We start from the raw sequence: 24,159 nt of genomic DNA, 5'->3' as shown, positions 1-24,159 counted from the left end.
CAAAATGCCATACAAAAATATATATCAAGTGCATTTAGAATTATTTGGAAAAACTAAGAAACCAACTGCTTTCAGATATACCTTTAAGTATACTGACAACTGAAACTGGTAACTAAAGACGTTCTCAGCAGCATCAAAAGATAAATAATGAGTTATTTGATTAATCAGCTATGCTTAAATTAGATATATTTTAAATGTAACATTTGTATTCTGCTACAAAGTTTCATTTGTGTTCAATTTTCCTCATTTGAAACAAGTTACTCAACTTTTTCATGTTTACAAAGCCTAAATTATAATCACCTAAAATTTAATAACTAGAAAAATTAAGTTCACATTGATATAAACCAGTTAAAAGATAGCATTCAAAATTACATTCTATCACCATTTTGTAACAAGGATGCTTACCTGCTCAGCATATCAGCCATGATATCCAAGGCCTCTAATTGGACAGACACATCTTCCTGCTTGGCTATAGCACTTGTAAGACGCCCTGTGATCTTTTTACAAACATTAGCTGCTAATGCAGATCCTGAAAAGTACAACGAAATCTTAGCATTTTGAGAGTAAAAATGTGCAAATCTAATACCAAATGTCATATACCAAATGTCATATTTGCAACAGAAATTACTTAGCAAAAATTTTAATTGTCCAACATAAGCCTAAATTGACTGCTTTACACTCAAACTGAAAAGTTGCTCTACCTAGAAACAGTTACTGAGCAAGATGTTCTTTCATTAAAATGTAAGAAATCTGCATGCAACTCAAAGGAACAGAAAGCTGCTGGCATGGAAGCAGCAGAAAGTAGAGGCCACTGAAAGCCTTCAACAGGGGGTATTTGTTGCCTGAAAGTGTGTGGAGCCAGGAGGAATTTATAGGTGGGAATAAAGAGAAATAACAGCAAGAAAGTTTACTGAGAAAAGTAGGGAGGTAACTTGAACTGGCCATGAAGAACAGCTGGTATAGTGAAGTGTCAAGGAGTTTAAGATAGGTCATCATTAATTTTCAGCAGGGTGGATAAAAATCAATTAATTTAAAAAAAAATAAAATTAAAAAAATCTTTTTTTTTTTTTTTAATTTAAATCAGATTTTTTTGATACAAAAATTTTGAGGAAAAAACCTATCTAAAGATAGGTTTCAGAGTAGCAGCCATGCTAGTCTGTATCCGCAAAAAGAACAGGAGTACCTGTGGCACCTTAGAAACTAACAAATTTATTTGAGCATAAGCTTTCGTGGGCTACAGATGCATAGAACGGAACATATAATAAGGAGATATATATACACATACAGAGAACATGAAAAGGTGGGAGTTGCCCTACCAACTCTAAGAGTCTAATTAATTAAGATGAGCAATTATCAGCAACAGAAAAGCTTCAAAAACAGACATCTTGCAACTGAAAAAGCTTCAAAAACAGACTCCAACGAGAAACTGCTAAACTTGAATTAATATGCAAACTAGATACCATCAATCTGGGCTTGAATAGAGACTGGGAATGGCTGAGCCATTACACACATTGAATCTATTTCCCCATGTTAAGTATCCTCACAGCTTCTTGTCAAACTGTCTGAAATGGGCCATCTTAATTATCACTACAAAAGTTTTTTTTTCTCCTGCTGATAATTGCTCATCTTAATTAATTAGCCTCTTAGAGTTGGTAGGGCAACTCCCACCTTTTCATGTTCTCTGTATGTGTATATATATCTCCTTATTATATGTTCCATTCTATGCATCCGATGAAGTGAGCTGTAGCCCACGAAAGCTTATGCTCAAATAAATTTGTTAGTTTCTAAGGTGCCACAAGTACTCCTGTTCTTTTTATCTACAGATAGTTTTAAATAGGATATATTATAGCTCAAAGATATCTCATCATGGAATAAGGATTATAAATTCTATAGTATGAGACAATATATTCATGTAATGTTTAAGAAAAGTTTTGTAAATGAGTTCCAATAGTTCATGGATTACAGACCTAATCTTATGGGGTTCCAGGGGCTTCTGTATAGATTATTTAGGTTAATCTTTCTATCTACCCAATGGGACTCAGTGCTCAGTCTAGAAGATACCATCAGAGATAATTAGATTTTTTGCAGTTCTCAAACTGTAGATTTGGGTCTCCAGAGATAACATGCTTGTTAACAGCAAAAATGTTTTTAAATAAATAAATGATATATAGAGGTGAGAAATAACAGACCTCAATCCTATTGTTCCTCTGCAAATCTGTGTACACAGAGAGTCAATCCCTTACCTCTCTCTAAAAGCACAAAGTTTCAAAAAGTTCAATGAATAGAAGATTGATGGGGGCGGAATAGATCTGGACAAGGAGAAGAAGTCTGGAAATAAATGTGAGAAGGGAGGGAACAGGCAGTAGAAACAAAAGTGAAACTGTTTGAGCAGCATATTCCAGCAGTCTTGAGGTCTTTCTGAGTGTAGCCTTCATTGATTTGAGATCTACCATACCATTCTCTCACTAGAAGGGAAAACCTATAATGGCAGCAGGCGGTAAAAGAGATCCAGTTTGGGAATATTTTAATGAACTTCCTCTACCTGTAAGCAGGCATGCATGCAAAATGCAAACAGTGCAACAAAGAAATGCAAGGCCTGGTTGCCCAAATCCAACATCATCATGAGAAGTGTTCCCTCTCAGGAGGAAGCTGCGTTGAAGATGATGAAAGGAACATGTCTGAACATGCAGGATCTTCAGGTTGGTAAACTTTTTTATGTCATACTTCTTTCTTAAGGATTGCCTGTCTTCCTTCTGGACTATTCTTGAATTCTCATGTTTGAGCAAAAAATGTAGTTGTTACTCTATGGTACTATCATTTTAGATGCAGTTGTGATAAAAAATAAATAGCTGAAATAGGTAGATCATTCTTTTACAATTTAACCTTTAAAGTAGTACTGAGTGTCAGTGAATGCAATGAGTAATACTAAATAAGCAGTATGGTAATAATAATTAAATAACTGCCTTGACTTATTTTGTTTAGGAGAATCCACCCTCAACATACAGGATTCTGAAGACTATCGAACTTCAAGATCACCATCATTTTCTATAGTTTCAGAGTTATCTGCCAATGATAGTGTTTCAGTCACATCATGTATGTCACATAGCCACAGTATATCACCTGTAGCAAAAAGAACAAAAAAACTCCATCATCCAAAAACAACCATAGATGAATTTGTGATAAGAACCAGCAGATTACAAAAAGAGGTAATTGATGAAAAAATTGCCCAGTTTGTTTATGCAACAAACTCTCCTTTCTGTATGATTGAGAACCCACACTTCATTAACATAGTTCAGTCATTAAGACCACAGTCTTAAGATACAGTCCACCCAACAGAGCAGATGTCGCAGGCAAATTGCTGGATAAAGTGCATGAAAGAGAAACTGAGCAGGGTGCAAAAGGTGAAATTGTTAACCTGAGTCTTGATGGGTGGAGCAATGTCCACAATGATCCTGTTGAACGTGCTTGTGTGACAACAGAAGGGAATATCTTCCTTACAGAAACAATTGATATATCAGGAAATGCACACACAGCAGAATACTTACAAGTAACAGCAGTAAAAGCTGTAACAAACTGCGACAAAAAATTCAGATGTCTAAGTACGCAGCTTGGTCACAGACAATACTGCAAATGTATCAAAGATGAGAAGAAATTATTTAGAAGAGAGTCCCTAGCTACTAACATATGGTTGCAGTGCTCATTTGATGCACCTCCTAGCCAAAGACTTCAGTGTTCCAGAAATAAAGGCTAATGTTGAAATTTCAAAATACTTCCGCAACAACCACTTTGCAGCAGCTGCTCTGAAAAAAGTGGAAGGATCCAAGCTAACTCTCCCACAAGACATGCAATGGAACTCAGTAGTGGACTGTTTTGAGCACTATATCAAGAACTGACCTAGTTTGATGACAGTTTGTGAACAAAATCGTGAAAAAATAGATGGCACGGTCACAGCCAAAGTTCTTAACATTGGGCTTAAGAGAAATGTTGAACACATGCCGAGTACCCTGAAGCCTATTTCTGTAGTCTTGAACAAAATGCAGGGAAATAGCTGACGCTGTTGAAATTTGGAAGGAACTGAGTAAGATCTTAAAAAGAGAAATATGCAATAACAGAGTTAAATTACAAGCATTAAGAAAATGAATGGGACAAGCACGATCTCCAGCTCATTTTCTTGCAAATATTCTCAATACTCGGTACCAGGGTCAAGAGGAGTTGATTATGACATGGACATCCAGCAATCATCCCTCCATAATGCCAACTAGAATCAACTTCAGGCCTAACGGTGAACCATTCGAGAAATATATGTTTGCTGATGATGTTTTAAAGAAAGTCACACCAGTGAACTGGTGGAAGTCACTTAAGCACTTGGATTCAGAAACTGTTGAAGTGATAATCTCACTTTTAACAGCAGTAGCTTCTTCTGACGGTGCAGAAAGAATATTTTCTTCCTGTGGACTAATTCATTCCAAATTGAGAAATTGTTTGGGACCTGAAAAAGCGGGAAAACTTGTTTTTCTCTTCCAGATTACGAACAAACAGGAAAATGAAGGTGAAGACGACTGAGTTAGCTGCAGAAGCCAATATTTTAAATTTCTCATGTTGATCTGGCTGACACAGTCTATTTAATTGTTTTTTTTTTAAATATATTTCATTTAACTATTTTAGTTAAAAACAATTTTAGCAAAAACAAACCTGATTTTAAAAAATCTGAATGTTTAAATTCAAAAATTCTTATGCTTGTTTTGTTAAAATATTATATGTTTGCTGTTGAAGAAAAAAATACAGAATACATAGCGTTGTTGTTTTAGTTAAATACAACAATTTAAATGTCTCTCTGGTGTTCTCCTCCTAATACAGCATGGCAAGAAAATCCTCCAAATATTAATGATTAACCTGTTGAATTGGAGATAGCTCATCTCCCAGTGACTTCATACATACCTGCTTCAATTACCTTTGGTAAATGAAATAACCAAACAATCATTTATTTTCTGAGATAGCTGTTAAACTAATCTGAAAAGTTTTCAAAATAAATCACTTTAAAAATATATAGTGTGCACCTTCTAAAAATGAAGCCTACATCTATCTCTGAGTTGTGAAGAACACGTATTAAGGTTATAATCACCACTAAGAATGCACTTTTATGTAGAAATCCATGATTAAATCGAATCTTCCTGACTGGTGATTTAAATCAATTTGATTTAAATCAAATCCACCCTGATTTTCAGGTTTTATTCTTCTGTTAATTCAGTTTTCTAAAAATTAGTTGAAATAATTGAATAGCAATTAGCTGGGGCATTTTATGGCGGAAGAGTAAGGAAGCAAGCAGTCCAAATGCATTGTATTAAAAGAGCTAGAAGTCATAAGGCTGTATTTGACTCTTTGCAATAAAACCTTTAGTTTAATGAGTATTCATTTTTCCTTTGCCTCTAGATTATAGAAAGCAACAAAACTGACTTATGTTTTTTTTAAAAAAGCAGTCCAAATCTATAAAATATCTATTTTCCCTCCTCATTTCATGAATTTTAGCTCTTTGTTTAGGCATTTTTGCCAGAAGATCCATTAACCAGCATAAAAGCCTAACTGGAAATCACTTACTATAATGTTCTTTTTATAAATTATTGTATATGCTTATTTCTGCTAAAGGTTAAACAAGCATGACTGGTTTTTGTTTTATTTGAGGACCTTAAAAGGATGTAGGCACATCCCTGGGAAAGATTTTTTAAGTTAACATATGCTTTAATGGTGAGTGTTATAGTTTAGCATAAAACATCTGTAGCGTTTTATTATTTTTAAACATTCAATAGGACCTTCGAGAGCACTTTTCAATACATAATGCAAATAGTTAACATTTAGGGAGACTGCTTCCTAATGTCTAGTTAAACATGTGTAAGAACACCTAGCATACATCCACTTATTGTAGGTAAGTGGGAGAGGAGACATAGCATGGCCTGGAAAGAAGCACAAAACCAGTTCTAATCGAATAATTAGGGACTGACAAGAAAATACGATGCCATAATTTCTTTCTGTGCTAAGACTAGGGAGAAGGGTTGGGAAAAAGATTTGCTCCATAAGATACCCAAATGCTTTGGAGACTACTGTATTATAGGTTTCAGGAGAGTAGGAACGAAGGCCTGGGAAAACAGGGAAATTGGAAGTAAGTTCAAATCTTTCTGAAGATTTGAGTCAGCTTCTCCCCTGTAAAGAACGGGGAAGGAAAGACAACAGAGACTAAAAAGGAGGCAAAAGAAACTGTATACCAGGGAATAAAGAAGCCAAGAACAGAAATGGAAGTAGTCCTAAAGAACCCCTGCATCATCTGCATCAGTGAGTTACGCTGAATAAAACTAAAATGTTAGACATTACATTGTGGCCATATTCTACCATCACTGTTTATGCTACTACAGTTGAGAAATTGTGCTGTGGATCAAACATAACATATAGCACTAATTTTGGGCCTGCAAACCATGGTTAAAAGAAAGTAAATAGAAATTCTCCACCAGTGCTATTTGAAAAATTTCAAAACAAGCGATTTTTTGCTGATTTTCTACTAGTTTATAGCATGGTAAAATTTCAGCACATTTATTTTATCAATTCTACTTATCCAGACTTATAACTGTGTTAGACTGTTTAAAGTTTTTCTGCAGCTTGCCCTTTGTAATCAACCTAACATGAGAACTCCAATCCCCAAATCCGTTTTGAGTTATCATTCCCTTCTAGCCCAATCAAATTCACATACTGCACTCACTGTGGTATTTGAGCACCTTCTAGATTTAAAAGAACAAAGTGGCTAACATTTGGCAAGTGGAATTCCTCAAGATTGCCTTGTTAATTTTATAGTGGAAGTCAGGCTGTTTGAAGTACTGTAATTCTACAATTAGAAACACTAGGTACATCCCAAAACACATACTGGGACAAGAAATTATCACAATCCCATTAAAGAAAAGTCATCTCAATTTAAACACTGTCCATTTTTAAAAAATTTACCCAAATGAAATTTAACTACTATCGTTAAAAAGCCTAGGAATATTGTTGCCTGAAAGTATTTAAGGTAGATATCTATAGCAGATGTAATCTGAAATTACTTCCAGCTCTTTTTATGGTGACTTGACTTCAAGTTTACCACTTGACTTCTCTTTACATATAACACTGTTACCTATTTATGATAACAGAAGCACCACACAAATGATTATCTCCACAAACGTCAATTTCAATGTCAAGAGTCACTGAGGGACAACTGAATCTGGTTCACTGAAAGACACTAGCTTACAATGAAAGAATTGGATATAGAGAAGTAAAGTTAGACCTCATGTTCTAAAAACAGAGAAGGGGAGAAGAATGTAATTTCTTACCACTGGAAGCTGGAGGAAGTTCTCCAATGACTGTTTTAAGGCCAATGCTTGAAATATCACGTAGCTGCTCTTTATCTGAAAGCATGTTAGTACAGAGTGTATCCACAATGGTCTCCACTTGATACTCCTTCACTTTACTCACCAAAGGGCCAAGACTGAAATAAAACAAAAAATAAATCTGCAGGTTTAAACAGAAGTGATATCCAGCTACATATACCATGTTTATATTAAGAATCCTTCAAAATTTATTTTAAAAATGTATTCACAAAGCTATTAATACTGATGTTTGCGGGGTTGAGATAATGTTGCTATTATTTCTGCATTATTTCTATTTAGTAGCATTCTTGATGTGAAAGCCAAGTTTCAGTTACTTAGGTTACAATCCTTTCCCACCCACGCCCTGTAAATCTTCTGACACAATGAATCACTGTTTTAGACACGTTTGCTTTGTATTGGGAATTTTAAACCCTCCAGATCCAACAGATGTTGTATCAGTGTTACTTCTTCATACTCTCAAACCCTGGAGTAACAAATAGAATTGTCAGCTAAAGCCACAGCTTGTAACAAAATTACCATATCCACTGACATTAGTTTGTATGCTTCACCATCAGTACATAACATATTCATAGACTCACAGATAGATTCCTATACTACAAGGAACCATTGCGATCATCTAGTATGAACCGCTGTAAAACATAGGCCACAGGACTTCTCCAAAATAATTCCTAGAGCACATCTTTTAAAAAAAAATCATCCAACCTTGATTTAGTGAACCTTGGTAAATTGTTCCAATGGTTAATTACCCTCACTGTCGAAAATGTACACCTTAATTCCATTTTGAATTTGTCGAGCTTCAACTTCCAGCCATTGGATCATGTTATGCCTTTCTCTGCTAGACTGAAGTGACCACTATCAAATATTTGCCCCACGCAGGTACTTATTAGGGATGTAAAACATTAAATGGTTAAATGGTAAATATTAGTCTTACCGGTTCACCCACCCTGTTAACCCCCAGCCCCGGTCGCACTGGCTGGAGTGGCCCCAGCCCCGGGCTGGCCAGTTGACCCTGACCCCAGCCCCTGGCTGGCCAGAACAGCCCCAGCCCCTCTCCCTTTAATCGGTTAACTGATTAAACGATATAATTTTAATTGTTTAAACATCAGGGGGTAGCCGTGTTAATCTGTATCCACAAAAACAACAAGGAGTCCAGATAAATGTTAGTCTTTAAGATGCCACCGGACTCCTAATTGTTTAAATAGTTAACTTTTAAAATTATATTTACATGCCTAGTACTTACAGACTGTAATGAAGTCACCCCTTAACCTTCTCTTTGTTAAGCAAAATAAGCTGAGCTTCTTGGGGGGGGGAGGCTATCACCCTAAGGCATGTTTTCAAATCCTCCCCATGGTTCTTCTCTGAACCCTTTCCAATTTATCAACATCCTTCTTGAACTGTGGGCATCAAAACTAGACACAGTACTCCAGCAGTGGTTGCACTAATCCCAAAGACAGAGATAAAATAACCAATCTATTCCTACTCAAGATTCCCCTGATTATGCATCCAAGGATAACATTAGCCCTTTGAACCACAGCATCACACTGGGCTCTCATGTTTAGCTAATTGTCCACCATGACACCCCTCCCCCACCCGAGCTAGATTCACAAAATGAAGTATATATAGATATAACAGGGTAACAGTGAATTATTTGATTGTGTCATTACTCTAGACATGCTTTGAGCTCAACCACACACAGACTCCTTCCGATGCCTTAATGTGTGTCAACATACAACAGATGGAAGAACAAAGGGAATGAAACTTTACATCCAAGTTCTGTTGAGTCCAAAGAAAGCCCTGTATCTGGTGGAGTGGTTGTCTGGTTACATGCCTTCTTTGTTTTATTGAATCTATGATGGTTCTTTTAATCAGTGCTTTTCCCATTTGGGTGGTCATGCAATCCCATATTCTTTTATCAGCAACATCTATTTGCACAAAATGTTGTGATCATGAGTTGCTATAGTAATGGGCCAAATAGCATTACTACTGGAAAACCTAGTATAGCGGTGGTAAAAATTAAAGCATGCCTTAAACATTTTCCCAGCCTTCCCCACACTATTACCTCTTCTAATGTTTTTTCAATAATTGATGTGGTGGTTCTCCAAAACACTACAATGCAAAGTAAGAAGGTGCTAGTGTTTTTAATTGCTCTATTTCCCTCATGCACTAAAATGCATCAGTTTATCAGTGAAATATTAATTTTCAAATTTTTACTCAGCATTCCAGAGTAAAAAGACAGCTGAAGAATTAACTGGATTTTTTTTTTTTACTTGCATATCAAAAGACTTAAGCACATTCCAACTATATGACCATGTTCTGTCCAAGTTGCACAGAGCTTTTAGAATTTGGCCTGCAATCATTATTATTGGTGATAACACAAGCTAGAAATCACAGCTTGACTTTCAGATTTAGTTTGCATGGTTGAGTACACCACTGGTGTGCTGAGACCACTACCTACTTAAGCTAACCAATTAGGTCTCACTGTTCCTTGTAGTCCTCTGATTGTAAACGCTCTCTGTAGGTATTTTGTTGGCACCTTTGCAGACAAAATACTTCCAGGCCCGCGAGCAGCATTAGCTTTGTCGGCAGGAGAGCGCTCCTTCCAACAAAGCCGTGTTCACATTGCCACTTGCGTCGGCAAAACTTCTGTCTTTCACGGGGGGGCTTTTTTAAGCATCAGTGAAAGACAGTTTTGTCGACAACATTGCAGTGCAGACATACCCTTAGTCTTGAAATAAGGCTGATTTTAACAGCCAGACCCCAAACTTTACCAAGATTTGGGGGGGCAATGTACTACCCATTTATTAAAAGACTACTTGAAAAATTCTACTGATCTGCAGCAACACTGCATTAGCAAATTACAAAACTTTCTCCCCCATAAGATTTCTGTCTCCCCCTTCCTGTTTTGGATTTGTGCATTTTCTTCACCTTTTATGGCTCTCCCAAGTAGTTACTCTATCTTGTGGATAAAGGACCGCCATTCTTTGAAAGAGGAAAACTTTCCAGATCCTGATTACCAACTCTTTAACCTCCCATACAGTAGTCAGACATATGCATAACAATCAACCTACCTCCCCGCAGGGAATGAGCGTCATTCCCCAGAGTGTTCCAAACCCAAATTGGTCCCAAATTACCACACACAATAACCAGTCTAAGTCACACAGCTCCCCACTCATTTTGTCAGCTTCCTGCCCCCCTCATTGTTTTTGGTACACCTCTTATCACTGCCCATTTTCAATTCTCTCCTTAAGATCAAGGCTACAATGCTGCTCTGAACAGAGCCCTATGTCAGCCATACCTGCAGACACATAAGTATACACTTAACTCAAAACTTATTTCACACCAATGCTGCTCTCCTCAAGCAGTCTGTTTTGGCTGCTCATATATATACAGAACTTCCCTGGTAGTTGTGCTTTGCAGCGGCTGCTTCTGCAGAAATGCTATGGGTTGGTTCAAGAACATATGGGTGTGACTCACCCAGGACTTGCAACAATAGCAAGTTGCACTCCCAGTTATATGTATCTACACCAGAGCAACTAAAGCCAGAACTAGAGGAGGTAAGAGACAGTCAAGAGGTCCTACACAATGCTATCTTTAAGGATAGTAAAGTCTGAGGGCTTACAACAGTTCAATAGGTGTAAACAGTTTGGTTAAGGTTTTGGATGTGTATACAGGAGGGGAAGAGAACAGTGTCTGATGTATTTGCCAGATCGCGATTTTTACCCAAGGATTTTTCAAAGACTTCCAAGACCGCTTTGTTGCCATTGTCGCGCCTCGGGAAGATCACAACTCCAAAGAACTGTAACTTGCGGATATAAAAATATGTACAAGCACTGTAAGAGAGGAACACAATAACAAAGCTACACAATCTAAAGACACTATCTGAGACCATGTTACAAATGTTGGGATGGAAGCAAGATTTCTTTTTCACACTGAACTCAGAATAGCAGCTCTATATATCTGCTTCTCACACACGCTTGTTTTAGTTGAGCTATTCAGGAAACTAATATATTCTGAGCTGTGTAAGGGCACTGAACATTAATTTTGAGTAGCTTTATTTTATTTCAGTAACAGTCAAACTGAAAACCACCATGAAGCTTGAGTGAACTACACAATGATCAAAACAATTAAGATTAACAATAAGGAAAACACAAAGACAAAGCTTAAATTTTCAAACCCTGAACTGTTGCTTCCTAAAGCATTTCACACTCCTGATACTGCAAAGAAGTCTGATCCCCACACCGTGAGTCAGAACCTTATTAAAATATGTGGGGCACTTAGAAGTTTAACAAGCAAATTATATCTATGGAAAAATAAAAGAGAGATTATAGTGTATTTAACTGAAAGATAAACCACCTTGTAACTAGAGACATGTATATTGTCATCTTAAGCACTCTGTTGTATCCTTTTTTCCTACCCTTTATGTTTTTAAGACAGCATATTTAAAGCCCTGTGCAGATACAAAATTTGTATTTGCATTCAATCTGCAAACATGGTCCACAGATATCTGTGTATATATAGTGCATATCCACAGATTTGCAGGGCTCCAAGTATATTCAAGGCAGAGACTATTTCCTCCTCTATGCTTGAAAAGCTCCTACAACTTTTTGGGGTCTACTGTAATAAATAGTAATAAATACCATGCAAATGACAAATCTAGAAGGACAACATCAGCGATTAAACTATCACACTTTTGGAAAGTAAGTTCAGATACAAATTAGTTTTATCTGATTTAAAGTGTGATCCTTGCTTCATTTACATATCACAGCATTTGACAATGGGAGCCCTAGAACAATCAAGATCAAATAAAAAAATAAACTTGAATACCACAAGTTGCGTAGGTGTAGAAAATGTTAACCCCATAAATTTTAGTTAACAAATAATACTGGAATTACAACATCGCTATACAAAATTTAATCTGAATTCTTAATTTGTTGAATGTTGCCACACAATTCCAGTAACATCTAGTGAACAAACAAAACACTTCTGTACTTGAGCTATAACTCTTTGAGATTACTAGGAGATACTATTTGGATCGGCAGAGTGCAATTCCTTTCAGACCCTGATCTAGCCACCTATGGAGATTTTTCCACCCCGCTTCCATGTGGAACCCCTGCAGGGTGGAAAAATCTCCATAGGTGATGTTGCAGGTGATGTTGGAATACACAGTTAGGCCACGATTGCTGCGTGGCAGTTGTCTTTCCTTTCTTTTCTAGCGTTTTTCTGTGACCAGGGCAAGGCAATTTTCCTCAAGAGTGGACATTCCCTCTCTGGCAAGTTTTTTCCAGTTAACCCTATCCTGGGCTGTTGTCTCCTAGTGTGTAATGTTGATCCCACATCTCTTGATGTTTATCTTGAGGGTGTCTTTAAAGCGTTTCTTTTGGCCTCCCCATTTCCTTTCTCCTTTGGTGAGTTGGGCATACAGCAGTTATTTTGGTAAGCGTCCATCAGGCATGCGCACACAGTGCCCGCTCCACCTCAGCTGGTGCTGGATAATCAGGGCCTCAACACTGAAGATGTTGGCCTCTGTGAGGACATTGGCATTAGTGCGACGATCCTCCCACTTTATGTTGAGGATCTTCCAAAGAAAGTGCTGGTGCTGGCATTCCCAGTTTTTCAGGTGTTTTCTATAAGTCACCCAAGTCTTGCAGCCATAGAGGAGAGCTGGGATTACCACCACTTCAGAAACTAAGTCTAGTATGTGTTCAGATGTTGTGATTGTTGAACACTCAAAGGCAAGGCTGGAACAGTGAATTCCGTGCTGAATCTTGACATCTATGTCTGCCCTCTGTGAGAGATGGCTGCCAAGATAGGCAAAGTATTCTACATTTTCCAGTTCTTCTTTATCAAATGTAGATCTTCCTTGCTAGGTCTGATGACTGACTGGGGACTGACTGGTAGAGAACTTTTGTTTTCCCGATGTTCAGAGTTAGAGCTAGGCTTTTACAAGCTTCCGGGAAGCAATTAAGGGCTGTTTGTAGATCCTTCTTTGAGTGTGCAACTACAGCACAATCATCTGCATACTGGAGTTCAGTTATTGTTGCCGATATTACTTTATTCTGGCACGGACATGAGAAAGGTTGAAGACGTTGCCGTCAATCTGATATTGGATGCCAATGCCCTTTGGTAGACGGTCTTGGGTTAATGTTTTCATAGCTTCTAAGAAAATGGAGAAAAAGATGGATGCCAGTACACAACCTTGTTTTATGCCAGTTCGACTGACAAAGGCCGCAGAGGTAGAGCCATTGTACAGGATGGAGGCAGTCATCTGGCCTGGAGGAGTCTTACAATGGTGATAAATTTGCTTAGGCAGCCAAACTTTGACATGATTTTCCACAGAGCCTTGCAGCTGACAGAGTCGAAGGCTTTGGTCAGATGGATAAAGGCCATATACAGCTCTTGGTGTTGTTCTTGATTTTCGCAGCCAGGCAGATCCAGGAAAAATATCACATTGGTGGTGCCTTGTGATGTTCTGAAGCCACACTAGGACTCTGGAAGTACTTCCTCTGCAAGAGGGAGCAGACAATTCAGTAAGATTCTAGCAAGAATCTTCCCAGTGATGGAGAAGAGGGCAATGCCTCCATAGTTGCCACAGTCAGCCCTGTCTCCCTTTTTGAAAATGGTGACAATGTTAGCATTACTTAAGTCAGCAGGGATTTCTCTGGTGCGCCAGATTTTGAGAAGCAACAAGTGAATCTTGTTAGTCAATGATTCTTCCCCAACTTTCAATACTTCAGCTGGTATGCCATCAAGGCCGGGTGCTTTATTGTTTATTTGTTTAATTGCTTTGCAGACCTCTTCAGGTGTTGGTGGGTTGGCAAGAGTTTCCCAGATTGGGTGCTGAGGGATGGAGTCAATGGTGTCGCCAGTCACAGTGAATTCTCAACGTAGAAACTTTTGGTAGTGTTCCTTCCAGCATTCTTTGATTGATCCGTTATCTTTAAGAAGGTACTACCATCTTCAGTTCTCAGAGATGTGAGGCCACATGAGCTTGGTCCGTACAGGGTCTCTGTCTCACAAAAAAAAGCTCTGCATATCATGACTGTCAGCGAATATTTAGATTTCTTTTGCTTTGTCCTCCCACCATTTGTTTTTAATTTCTTGGATCTTCCTTTGAACTTCAGCTATGAGCTGATAGAAAGAGCTCTGCTTTTGACTGGATAGTGGTTGCATCCCAGACTGATATGGTGAACAGTTCTCCGCAAAGCACTCTAGACAATACAGAATGCAACGAAGGCATCACAGAAAGTTCCCTTGACCTCACATGTACCATTGTCCCCAACCAGAAAGGGTTCTTGGCTGCCCAGAAGAATTATGACACAGCAGATTCAGAGATTACACAAGAACCCCCTGTAGATAGCCAGACAAACTGCTGTGGAGGAGAGCTCTACGAGCAGCCAGCCTGATGATAATGCAGAGTGGAGTTCTACCAGTATTATGTGCTGTATTACAATACAATGGTATAAGAGGATTTAAACTACTTTTCCCCCCCCAAGTAATAGCTGTCTGCCACCATGTTGAGTGGAGGTAGAAGTGTCTCTCCACCTGCTTGGCTGAGGGGCTGACAAACATTTGAAGGGGGGGGAGGAGGGAAATGACGAGAGGAAATGTTCAAGGAACTACTGACTGCATCCCGACAGAGCCATGAAGGCAGAAGGGTGGAGAAATGGTTTCCTGGAGCAATCACAAAGACTAGAAAGGAACCTCATTGTCCTGGAAAGGGACATGATGCAGACAATGCAGAGGTGAAGAGCTGTAATGAGCTACAAAGGTCAAGCACTGCACCCCAACTTTGCACTGTACTGATAAGCCTTGTGATCATACTATATTGGGACATCCATTTTAATTAACCTAATTACAGACCATTCCACAGATCTTAAGTTTATATGACATTCCTGTAATTTGTTACCTATGGTATTTGTTTAAAAAAAAAAGTTAATACAACTCAATTGAAAAATTTCATTGAGGAACATTCCGCTCCCCATCCCCCAATAGAATTAATTCCTTATAAAACCAACACACAAACATTTCGGTCATTTCCTTGGTTGCAGTACATTAATTATCCGCAGCTAACCCCTGGTCCCAAATAAGAACACAATGCATTCCTGACTGCTTGGGACATTTTTTTAAGACACACTCTCCAGCTGCCCATAAGGTCCAAGAAGTCTGTCCACCTCCTGCTTCCACCCACCACTGTTCAGGCTCTCTCGATTCCTCTCACAGATATGAGAAATACAGCAAGCACGTATCACATGAGTCACATAAATGATGATAAACCTCCAAACTTGTCACGAGGCACCACTACCTTTCCTTGTCTTCCCAACATACACCCTCCACTGGCATCCTGGAACTACTCAGGATATAGTTAATCCACTCCTTTCCTTTGGTCAAGTGTCCAGTGAAAGGTTTCAAAAGCAAGGGAAGCAGAGGATAAGCTGGGTCTCCCAGAATCAATGGAGAATAAGTCTTTTAATGTCCAAAGTGGTCTGGGAAGCAAAAATTCCCTTGATTATTTCCAGCAAACAGGCGTGAGTTTCTAAAGATCCGGTCATTGTGGATCTTTCCAGATCACGCACATTAATACTGGTGAACCTTCCACAGTGAGCAACCAGGCCTGGCAGCACCATGGAGAAATAGCCCTTCTTAAGGTGTTCAGCTTAATGTTGGGGAGAGGGAAGTGTGTGGAAAGAATAGGCATGTGAGGCCCATCAATAGTCACTACAGAGTTCAGGAACTCTTTCTGTGAAAAACCACCAATCACCTGTGTATTGCCAAGCTTTATGACTTGGAAATGCTCTTAATAGCCCTGGAAACCATCATGACAACACCCCTAGCAGCTGATCTACCAACACCAGACTGGTTAGCTACTGACGAGTAGCAATTGAGGGTGGTGAGCTTCCAGATGCTGAGGGAAACTCTTATGTTGATGTTCTGCTGCAGCTCCAGAGTGAGTTCCACACAAAAGCAGTCTTCCACATCTTGAAATTCTGCAGCAACTGCTGGATGTCCTAGTTCTTCATCACTAGTCTGTCTGACCAGTCAGTGCTAGTTGGCCAAGCCCAGAAGAGGTGTTCCACTGAGTAAAGCTGCTCCAAATAAATGCCCTGCTTAATTTCATCTTCCTGCTTCTCCTCCACCTGTAGCCATATCACATCATTCAAAGCCCTTCAAAGCTGCCAAGCCAAATATATCCAGCTGCATGACTGCCAATTCTGGTGCATCATCCTGTTCCTATTAATGACTCATAATCACAGTGATCAGCATTTCATCTTCCATGCTGCCTGATAACAGTTTGAAAATGGCATTGGCAAAATAGTTAGATGATGGAATGCCAGGAGAGGAATAATAATTTTGTTAGTTTGACCCCATGCCCCATATTTCCTGCAGGTTCTGGTGGGCATTCCACCATGTACTGCAAGAAAAATCCCAGTGCACAGACCTGAGCAGCAGAATACTGCACCACAACGGTGCAGCATTCTAAGCGATAATCAGAACAAATGCAGAGGTTTATGGACACAATAATAAACAAGGAAAGTACCTTAAGTCGGTATAACAAAAGTGTGGATGCACTTCAAATCAATATAGTCAATTTGCTGCACTTACAGCAAACAAACTAATCCAATATAACATCCTCATGTCGACAATCATTTAATTATAAATAATCAAGCCTAGAAGTTACAAAAGCATGAATCATCATAGCCAGATCTGTGACCAATAGAAGGGAAGACAAGCCATAGGTAAGGTTGCGAGTATGTCACAGAGGTCACGGAAGTCACGGATTCCGTGAGTTCCATGACCTCTGTAACACTGGGGCCCCGCACCTCCTCAGCTGCCACGGGTAGTGGGAGACCCGCCATTGGGCAGGGGTGGGAGGGTTCCCAGCTCTCTGCCGCTGTATGCAGTGGGGCAGGATGCTAGACCGTCCTCCCCCCGCATTTTGTCAGGGATATTTTTTGTAAAAGTCAGGGACAGGTCAAGGCTTTTGTGAACTTTTGGTCCTTGCCCATGACCCATCCATGACTTTTAATAAAAATATCCATGACAAAATTGTAGCCTTAATCATAAGCAAAAGTGGGTGTTTTTTGTTGCTATGACAATATGACATTCGATTATATTTAGATGACACTTAAACAAGATTTTAAAATTGATATTTTTATTAATATGAAAGTTGCCGTTTCAACCTGCCTCCTCAAAAAAGTTTGGAATCTGAGACCACACAAGATATGTGAAATTTCGTTTGTTATAGTGGTCTCAGTCCCAGCAAATGGAGACCATGAATGGCACCTAAACTGATTTTTCTTAAGAGTCCTCTTTGTCACAGACAGTCCAGTGCTGTTTTGTGGATAAACTGGGCTCCCCAACAAGTTAAGAGCCCATCATAATTATTATTTACTCATGAAAAATTTCAGATCAACCTTACTGGATAGTTTAGGCCTGCCACCATCACTTCAAAGAATTTACAGTCTGAAGGAGGATGCTGGACAAAGAGTCAGGCCAGTAGATAGCTACTGGTCACCACAATCCAAGCTTTACGTATACATAACTGGACATACTGGTAATGAAAACATGCCAATGCATTAGACCCAGACTCAATATCCTGGGGCTTAGAATGCAAAGTTATCTAATTGCAACAAAATTGGCAGGCTCAAGGTAATGACTTAGTTCACTGAGGATCTGCAGGAATACTGTCAACTTAATGAGCTTACCCATAATGTGGATTAATTGCAGAGCTGGGAAAAGAACTCTTGGCTCAATTTATTACCCAGCTGTGAGATTCCAAGAAGACAGCACCCTTCTCACTGTCAGGTATCCTCTCATCTGCGCCAACCAATTGTTTAGGCACTGATGGACAGAGCCATAGCCAGACTCGCCGCCACCTTCATGAGAAGTACAGGATGCCAAGTCAGACTGAAAAGAAGAGGCCTAAGCTACACTGCCAACAAAATAACAAACAAGAATTTATCATAGCCTGTTGCAAGTCGGCAGCACATAAAACACTTCTTGGCTGACAACATGAATGTTGTAAATGAAGGATCGCCATACAAAAAGACACCAAAGATGTTCTATGTGCTGTTGTGCTCCGAAAAGCGACTGTGCAAAACATACCATAATCAGATTTTTTGGTGGGGTGCATTGTCAGAGTTCTACCTGTTGATTTCATTAATAATGATAAGGGTTTACTGCATTTACACTCATGTCTGCTCTGCAGAGCCAACACAACTCAGGTAGGCTATATTTTATTCCAGCTCTGTATCAACGGAATTGTTAATTAATGTTCTATCAATTAAACCTGTACAACTTAACATAATAGAGTTGCACAGGTATAAAGGAAGGCACAAACTGTCCTGCAGAACTTTTAACTGGTATTGTTGTGTGCAACAAGTAAAGATCCCAGTCTGACATTCAGATCCCAGGCTGAATCTGCAGTGCTGGCATTTTTCTGCCAACTGAGCGCATCTGATACGAAAGTAATTTAGAAACAAACATGAAAAACAACAGAAACAACGGGGATTACAAAGCACAAAAAACATGCACTTGAGCCTGCTTTGTGAGAGAAGACATCAGACACTATTCTGAGCTTTAAAGGATGCTCCTGTATTTCCTTAATGGCCTTCCTCTGAGCAGATCCTTCGGGATAGGGAGGGAGGGAAAGTACTAGCCTTGCTGGGGGTATTATGACAAAAACAGCAAAACTGAGACAATATAAGTAGACCCTGCGCGGATACAAATGTATATCTGCTGAGGCAGATATATATCGGTATCCACGAAACCGCAGGGCTCTCCCGGGAACCACAGGGGCAAAACGAGTAGAACATGGGGCCACCACTCCCCAGAGCCAGCACCCCCCGCCGGCAGCTCCTCCAGCACGGCTATACCTATCCCAGCCCTGTCCTCCAGCGTGGCTGTACAGATCCCAGACAGGAGATGCAGTCACGCAGAAAGCTGCATGGAAGGGATGGGGTCGAGACGTGGGGCAGTACAGTCGCACAGGAGGAGCTGCCGGCATGAGGTGCTGGCTCCTGGAAGCGGCGGCCCCACGTTCTACTCCTTTCACCGCTGCAGTTCCCAGGAGAGCCGTGTGGTTCCGCAGATACCGATTTATATCCACGGATATAAATTGGTATCTGCACAGGGCCTTAAATATCAGTCTTACATGTGACTACATATCAGAGTCTTACAGCCACTCTTGTCCCTTTACATGGAGGAGCCTCATTCTGAAAATAACTGGGTTTGGGTGGAGGAGAGACAAAGAGTTCTTTTCTCCCTGGCCTGTAGGTTCAATCCTGAAAAACAGATCATCCATCAACACTTTGTCCAAAGAGTTACCATACTTAAAGGACAATCTCTGGGAGGTGACCATCAAGTTATTCTTAAAAATATTTCATAAGATAAACTTGGGTATCCCTAAGGGTATGTCTACACTGCAATTAAAACACCCATGGCTGGCCTGTGCCAGCTGACTTGGGTTTGCAGGTCTCAGGCTAAGGGGCTATTTAATTGCAATAGATGTTTGGGCTCAGGCAGCAGCTGGAGCTCTGGGATCCTCCCACCTTGCAGGATCCTAGAGTTTGGGCTCCAGCCTGAGCCTGACTGTCAACACCACAATTAAACAGCTCCTTAGCCCAAGCCCCGCAAGCCCGAGCCAGCTGGCTTGGGCCAGCCACAGGTTTAAACTACAGTGTAGACATACCCTAAGACAACATTTTTGCCTTGTAGGGGAGCTCTATTAAAACAGGTGCAGATGAAAAGTCGCTCAAACAACTGTAGGGCCTATGGGGCTATAACTAAAAGAGAGGCTGCAGAAAGGAATTTGAATTACACCATAGATGATACAGAAAAGACAGGTAAGTGCAGAAATGGGGCAACCTGAAAGAAGGAATATTCCCCAGAAGCCAGTTTTTGTAACCACATTTTATCCGGAGTTGGGTTGTACAGACAACTGTCTTGGAAGGAACCCCCGAAACGCTTGTAAACTCTCTTTAGAGTTTGACATTTATTCAACCAGCCCCAAAATATTAGCATCCACCTGAGCAGTATAAGAACCGTAATAACGTGGACTTTGAGGTGGAAAAAAAGCTGCTTGAAGCATTTAAAGGAGTTTTGTTTCTTAATCAAAAGAGTTCATTTCCTATTCAAAGTGTTCTGAATAGAATAGTGAACAGGGGGAAAACTTGGAGCCCTGCACTTAAGAGTCACTTTTATGTTTAGCCAGAAATAGTCCTCTAAGCTCCAGAGGTGTGTTTTAGATTCTAAGTGTAATAGAAGAGATAGTATCTTCAGAAGTCTCAAGAGATTCTCCTCTCTTCAGGGTTATCAGTGACGCTATCATTTATATCTACTGTGTCCACATAAGGATATGGATCTATCTGGAAAGGAAAGCTCCTTTTCTCCACCCTGAGAGACACAATAAAAGTCAGTCTCAAGAGACAAAGCCTGGCTTAAGCACTTTGCCATGTACACAGGATCAAAGCTACAGAGGAAGAGGGATTTGGAGGAATACCACCATTAAAATGGACACACCTTTAAAAAGGGCCACCCGATATCAACCCAGCAAGTTGTTCCTGCAGGATCTACAGAGACCAGCAGGGCATATGAATCAGTGGAGTTAGCCAAAACAGGATATACTTTAAGCACAAAGCACCAGCAAAGCTATAATAAGGACAGCTGCACAAGAAGGACCAACACAAATGGTTCTTATCCTTTAGGCACTACTGTAATGCAAATGATGACAGAAAATATGGTCACACATCCTTGCACAAGCAGTACAACAAGCCAGTGGCAGATTAGCCACTGGGTCAATGGGGCCCATCCCCATGGGCCCCAGCCAATTGGGGGACCCTGGAAAAATCGGAACCCCCATGCCCCGACCCGCTCCGCCCACACAACGCCCCAGCCAGGAAGCGGGGTCGGGGCACGGGGGCTTGCCCTGCTCTGATCTGCGCTGTAGTCAGGGAGCAGGGTCGGGGTGCGGGGGCTTGCCCAGGCCGGGTGGAGAGGGTAAGTCCCCGTGCCCCAACCCACTCCCCGACAGGAGCACCGGGGGCGAGGGGACGACTGCAGGTGTAAGGGGTGGGGAGAGGCCCCCACAAAACCCTAATCCGCCCCTGCACCAAGCAGCTTTGAAAAAAATGGCAACAATCACATCTGAAAGAGGCCCTTTCGGAAAAGCATGCCACTCCCTCCTAGAGCCACTGCACCTATTACAGAGCCAACACAGTGACTGCTAAGCATAAAATGTCCTTTAGCTGTTGGCCAATGGATTACTCTTCCATAATGTACTGCCATGAAATCCAGGAACCTATTTATCCCAACAGTGAGATACCACAACCTGAAGGACCAATTCTGCTGGGGAGATTCCAGCAAACAAGCTGGACCTCTTTAGAGATCTGAGGGGCAGAAGAAGAATAAAAAGAAACTTCACTATAACGTACCTAAAACTATCTAACCTAGGAAGAAAGGAAAGGACTGAGCAGACAAGTAACCAACACAAAAAGTTTAAAAAATTAAGTTGAGCCTACCCTCCAAAAGAAGAGGGCCTCAATCTGGTGAGACACAAAAAACACTGAGCAGGACATGCCAGAGAGCCCCCTTTAAAGGAAAGTGATATCATAAGAGTTTGTAACTTCTTTCCTGCTTCCATCTGCAAGCAGAATTAATATTTTGCAATTGCTTGATAACCTTTTCTTTAATGTTTCTCTTCCCCTTTATGATAAATTGAATATTGTTCTATACAACTGATTGTTCTACAAAATATTACAATCCATTCCACAGATTTAAGTAAAATACAGGTACAAGCATTATGCCAATTGAACAGGCTGAAGCTCTTAAAAAGGGAAGGTTGGTAACTATGCCCAAACTGTGCAACGACTGCCAATATTCCAAGAGATATTATGCAGGTAGTGTCTCACTTACACCAGCAGTAATGTGGACTATTTGGTCAGTACAATGATTTACTTAAATTCCCCAACCTGCTAAAACTATTTGCATCAACACCGAGGTCCAAAGACATTTGTAAAATTGCTTTATCTGAAACACAAACTGCTGCTAACACTCTGCTTGATTTTGCAGAAGTCAAAAGTTGGCTACATCATTCTTGTTTCCATTTCACCTCTGAAGATGTCTGAAGAGTAAATTCAATAAGACTTTCCAACATAAATCAGTTACCATAATATTACAATTTTATTTGCATATGTGAAACAATGGATATAAGGTAAGACACGAAATTTTCTTCCATTCACTGTCTGCAACTGCTACTACAGTAAAATTGCAAGAAATAAGCAGTACCTTAAGGATTTAATATTTCATTGTTCTGTTCAATCCTTTAAGAAAGAATGAGACTGTAAAAGGTCAGCCTGCTAAACATTAGATTTGCAGGTTTACTGAAGCAGGTTCCTCCACAATCCTTGTGTTTAATATGTCCAGGATTTGAAAGAGTAGGAAAAGGGGAGATTTCATTTGAGCCTTTTAGTTACTGTATATTACCTTTGGTTTACATGTACTTGCATCTCTATTGTTCCCTTTCAATTTATGCTCAGGTCTTCCCCTGCTCAAGGTTTATGCTTGCATCCTTCTATTTAACCATCACCACTTGTTTTTAAGCATAACAGGCATTTCCTGCATTTAAGCACACATATTCACCCAGTCCCAAAGCAGTTTAGAAACAGACACTTTTGGCATGAACATTAATTTTGAACCACCATTGTGTCTAAGCATTTTTCTTCCCTTTTCTAACAAAGCAAGCAACAAACAACTGGCTAGAAAAACGGGATCAAGATCAATTTTACATGGTTGCTACCAATGCTGGTGTATCAGAGTTCATGGAAAACATAAGAAGATACCTGGAAAAAGCTACTTCCATCATGCCGTACACAATTTAACCCATTATAGCTTCACATCCTGCTCCTTTACTAAAAGATTGCCTTCTACTGCACCAACAATGCTCATTAAAACAAATTAAAGCTGCAATTTTCAAATGTGTGAAACTAAAATCAGATTCCTAATCCCTAATTCTAGGCCCCGAGGTTTGGAAATTACAACGAAAGTGTTGAAAATGGACACAATATGCAGCTGGTTTTTCATTTTTGTTTCCACAATAGCTTATTTCCAGGCCTCAACCAAACTCCCATAAACTATTTGAGTTTTACATTCTGAAGCTATTTTCTTTGTGAGTTGTCTAATCTGGTCACAAATACAAAGTGCAAACTCTACTGGAAGAGGGTACAGCTTCAGTTACCACAGGTAAATTAAATATCTCAGAAGTTTAAAATTCAGCCAAAAAAATGGAAACTTCTTTGTTCCCTTGAAGAAAGCAGCAATACTATGTAACATGCTAACCTAGCATTGCTGTTTCTGTGGGCCACAGTGAAATGAATATTGACAATGGTATTAGTATAATAATCAAATCATATGTCTGAGACAAAGTTCATGTTCCCTCCACTGTTGCCTACAGTACATTTTCCATTATTTTGGCCAGCCTAATTTTAGAAATCACAACTGATGAAACTTCCATAACTGCCAGAATATTTAAGAGAAAGTACATGTATACATTATATTATATGCCTTGTTCAAACTAAGGCTGACAAAGCCTAAAGATCAATCTCAAACAAACTAGCCAAACACCCTGGTCACAGGCAAACTGGCTGTTTAAGGGAGTCCTGGGTTCAGTCTCACCTGTAATAAGTTTACCACTCAGTACAGGAGTCACATGATACAAACATGTGACTAGGAAACAAGACAGTTGGAAGATATAAAGACA

At 39.9% G+C, this 24,159-nt stretch overlaps 1 protein-coding gene across 1 annotated transcript in view; it reads right to left on the bottom strand.

The window, feature by feature from the left end:
• The window catches only part of CAND1 (cullin associated and neddylation dissociated 1), a 45,168-nt gene that overhangs the window by 15,662 nt on the left and 5,347 nt on the right, over positions 1-24,159 (bottom strand). Inside the window, exons 3-4 of the mRNA XM_054025922.1 lie at positions 7,350-7,504; positions 406-529 (exon numbers count right to left, since the gene is read on the bottom strand). Coding sequence (XP_053881897.1) covers positions 406-529; positions 7,350-7,504 — 279 coding nt within the window. The remainder of the gene's footprint in view (positions 1-405; positions 530-7,349; positions 7,505-24,159) is intronic.

This window comes from Malaclemys terrapin, chromosome 1 (assembly GCF_027887155.1).
Source record: "Malaclemys terrapin pileata isolate rMalTer1 chromosome 1, rMalTer1.hap1, whole genome shotgun sequence".
NCBI classification, from domain to species: Eukaryota; Metazoa; Chordata; order Testudines; family Emydidae; genus Malaclemys; species Malaclemys terrapin.
The sequence above is the reverse complement of the archived record's forward strand: the minus strand, read 5'-3'. Positions and strand labels throughout refer to the sequence as shown.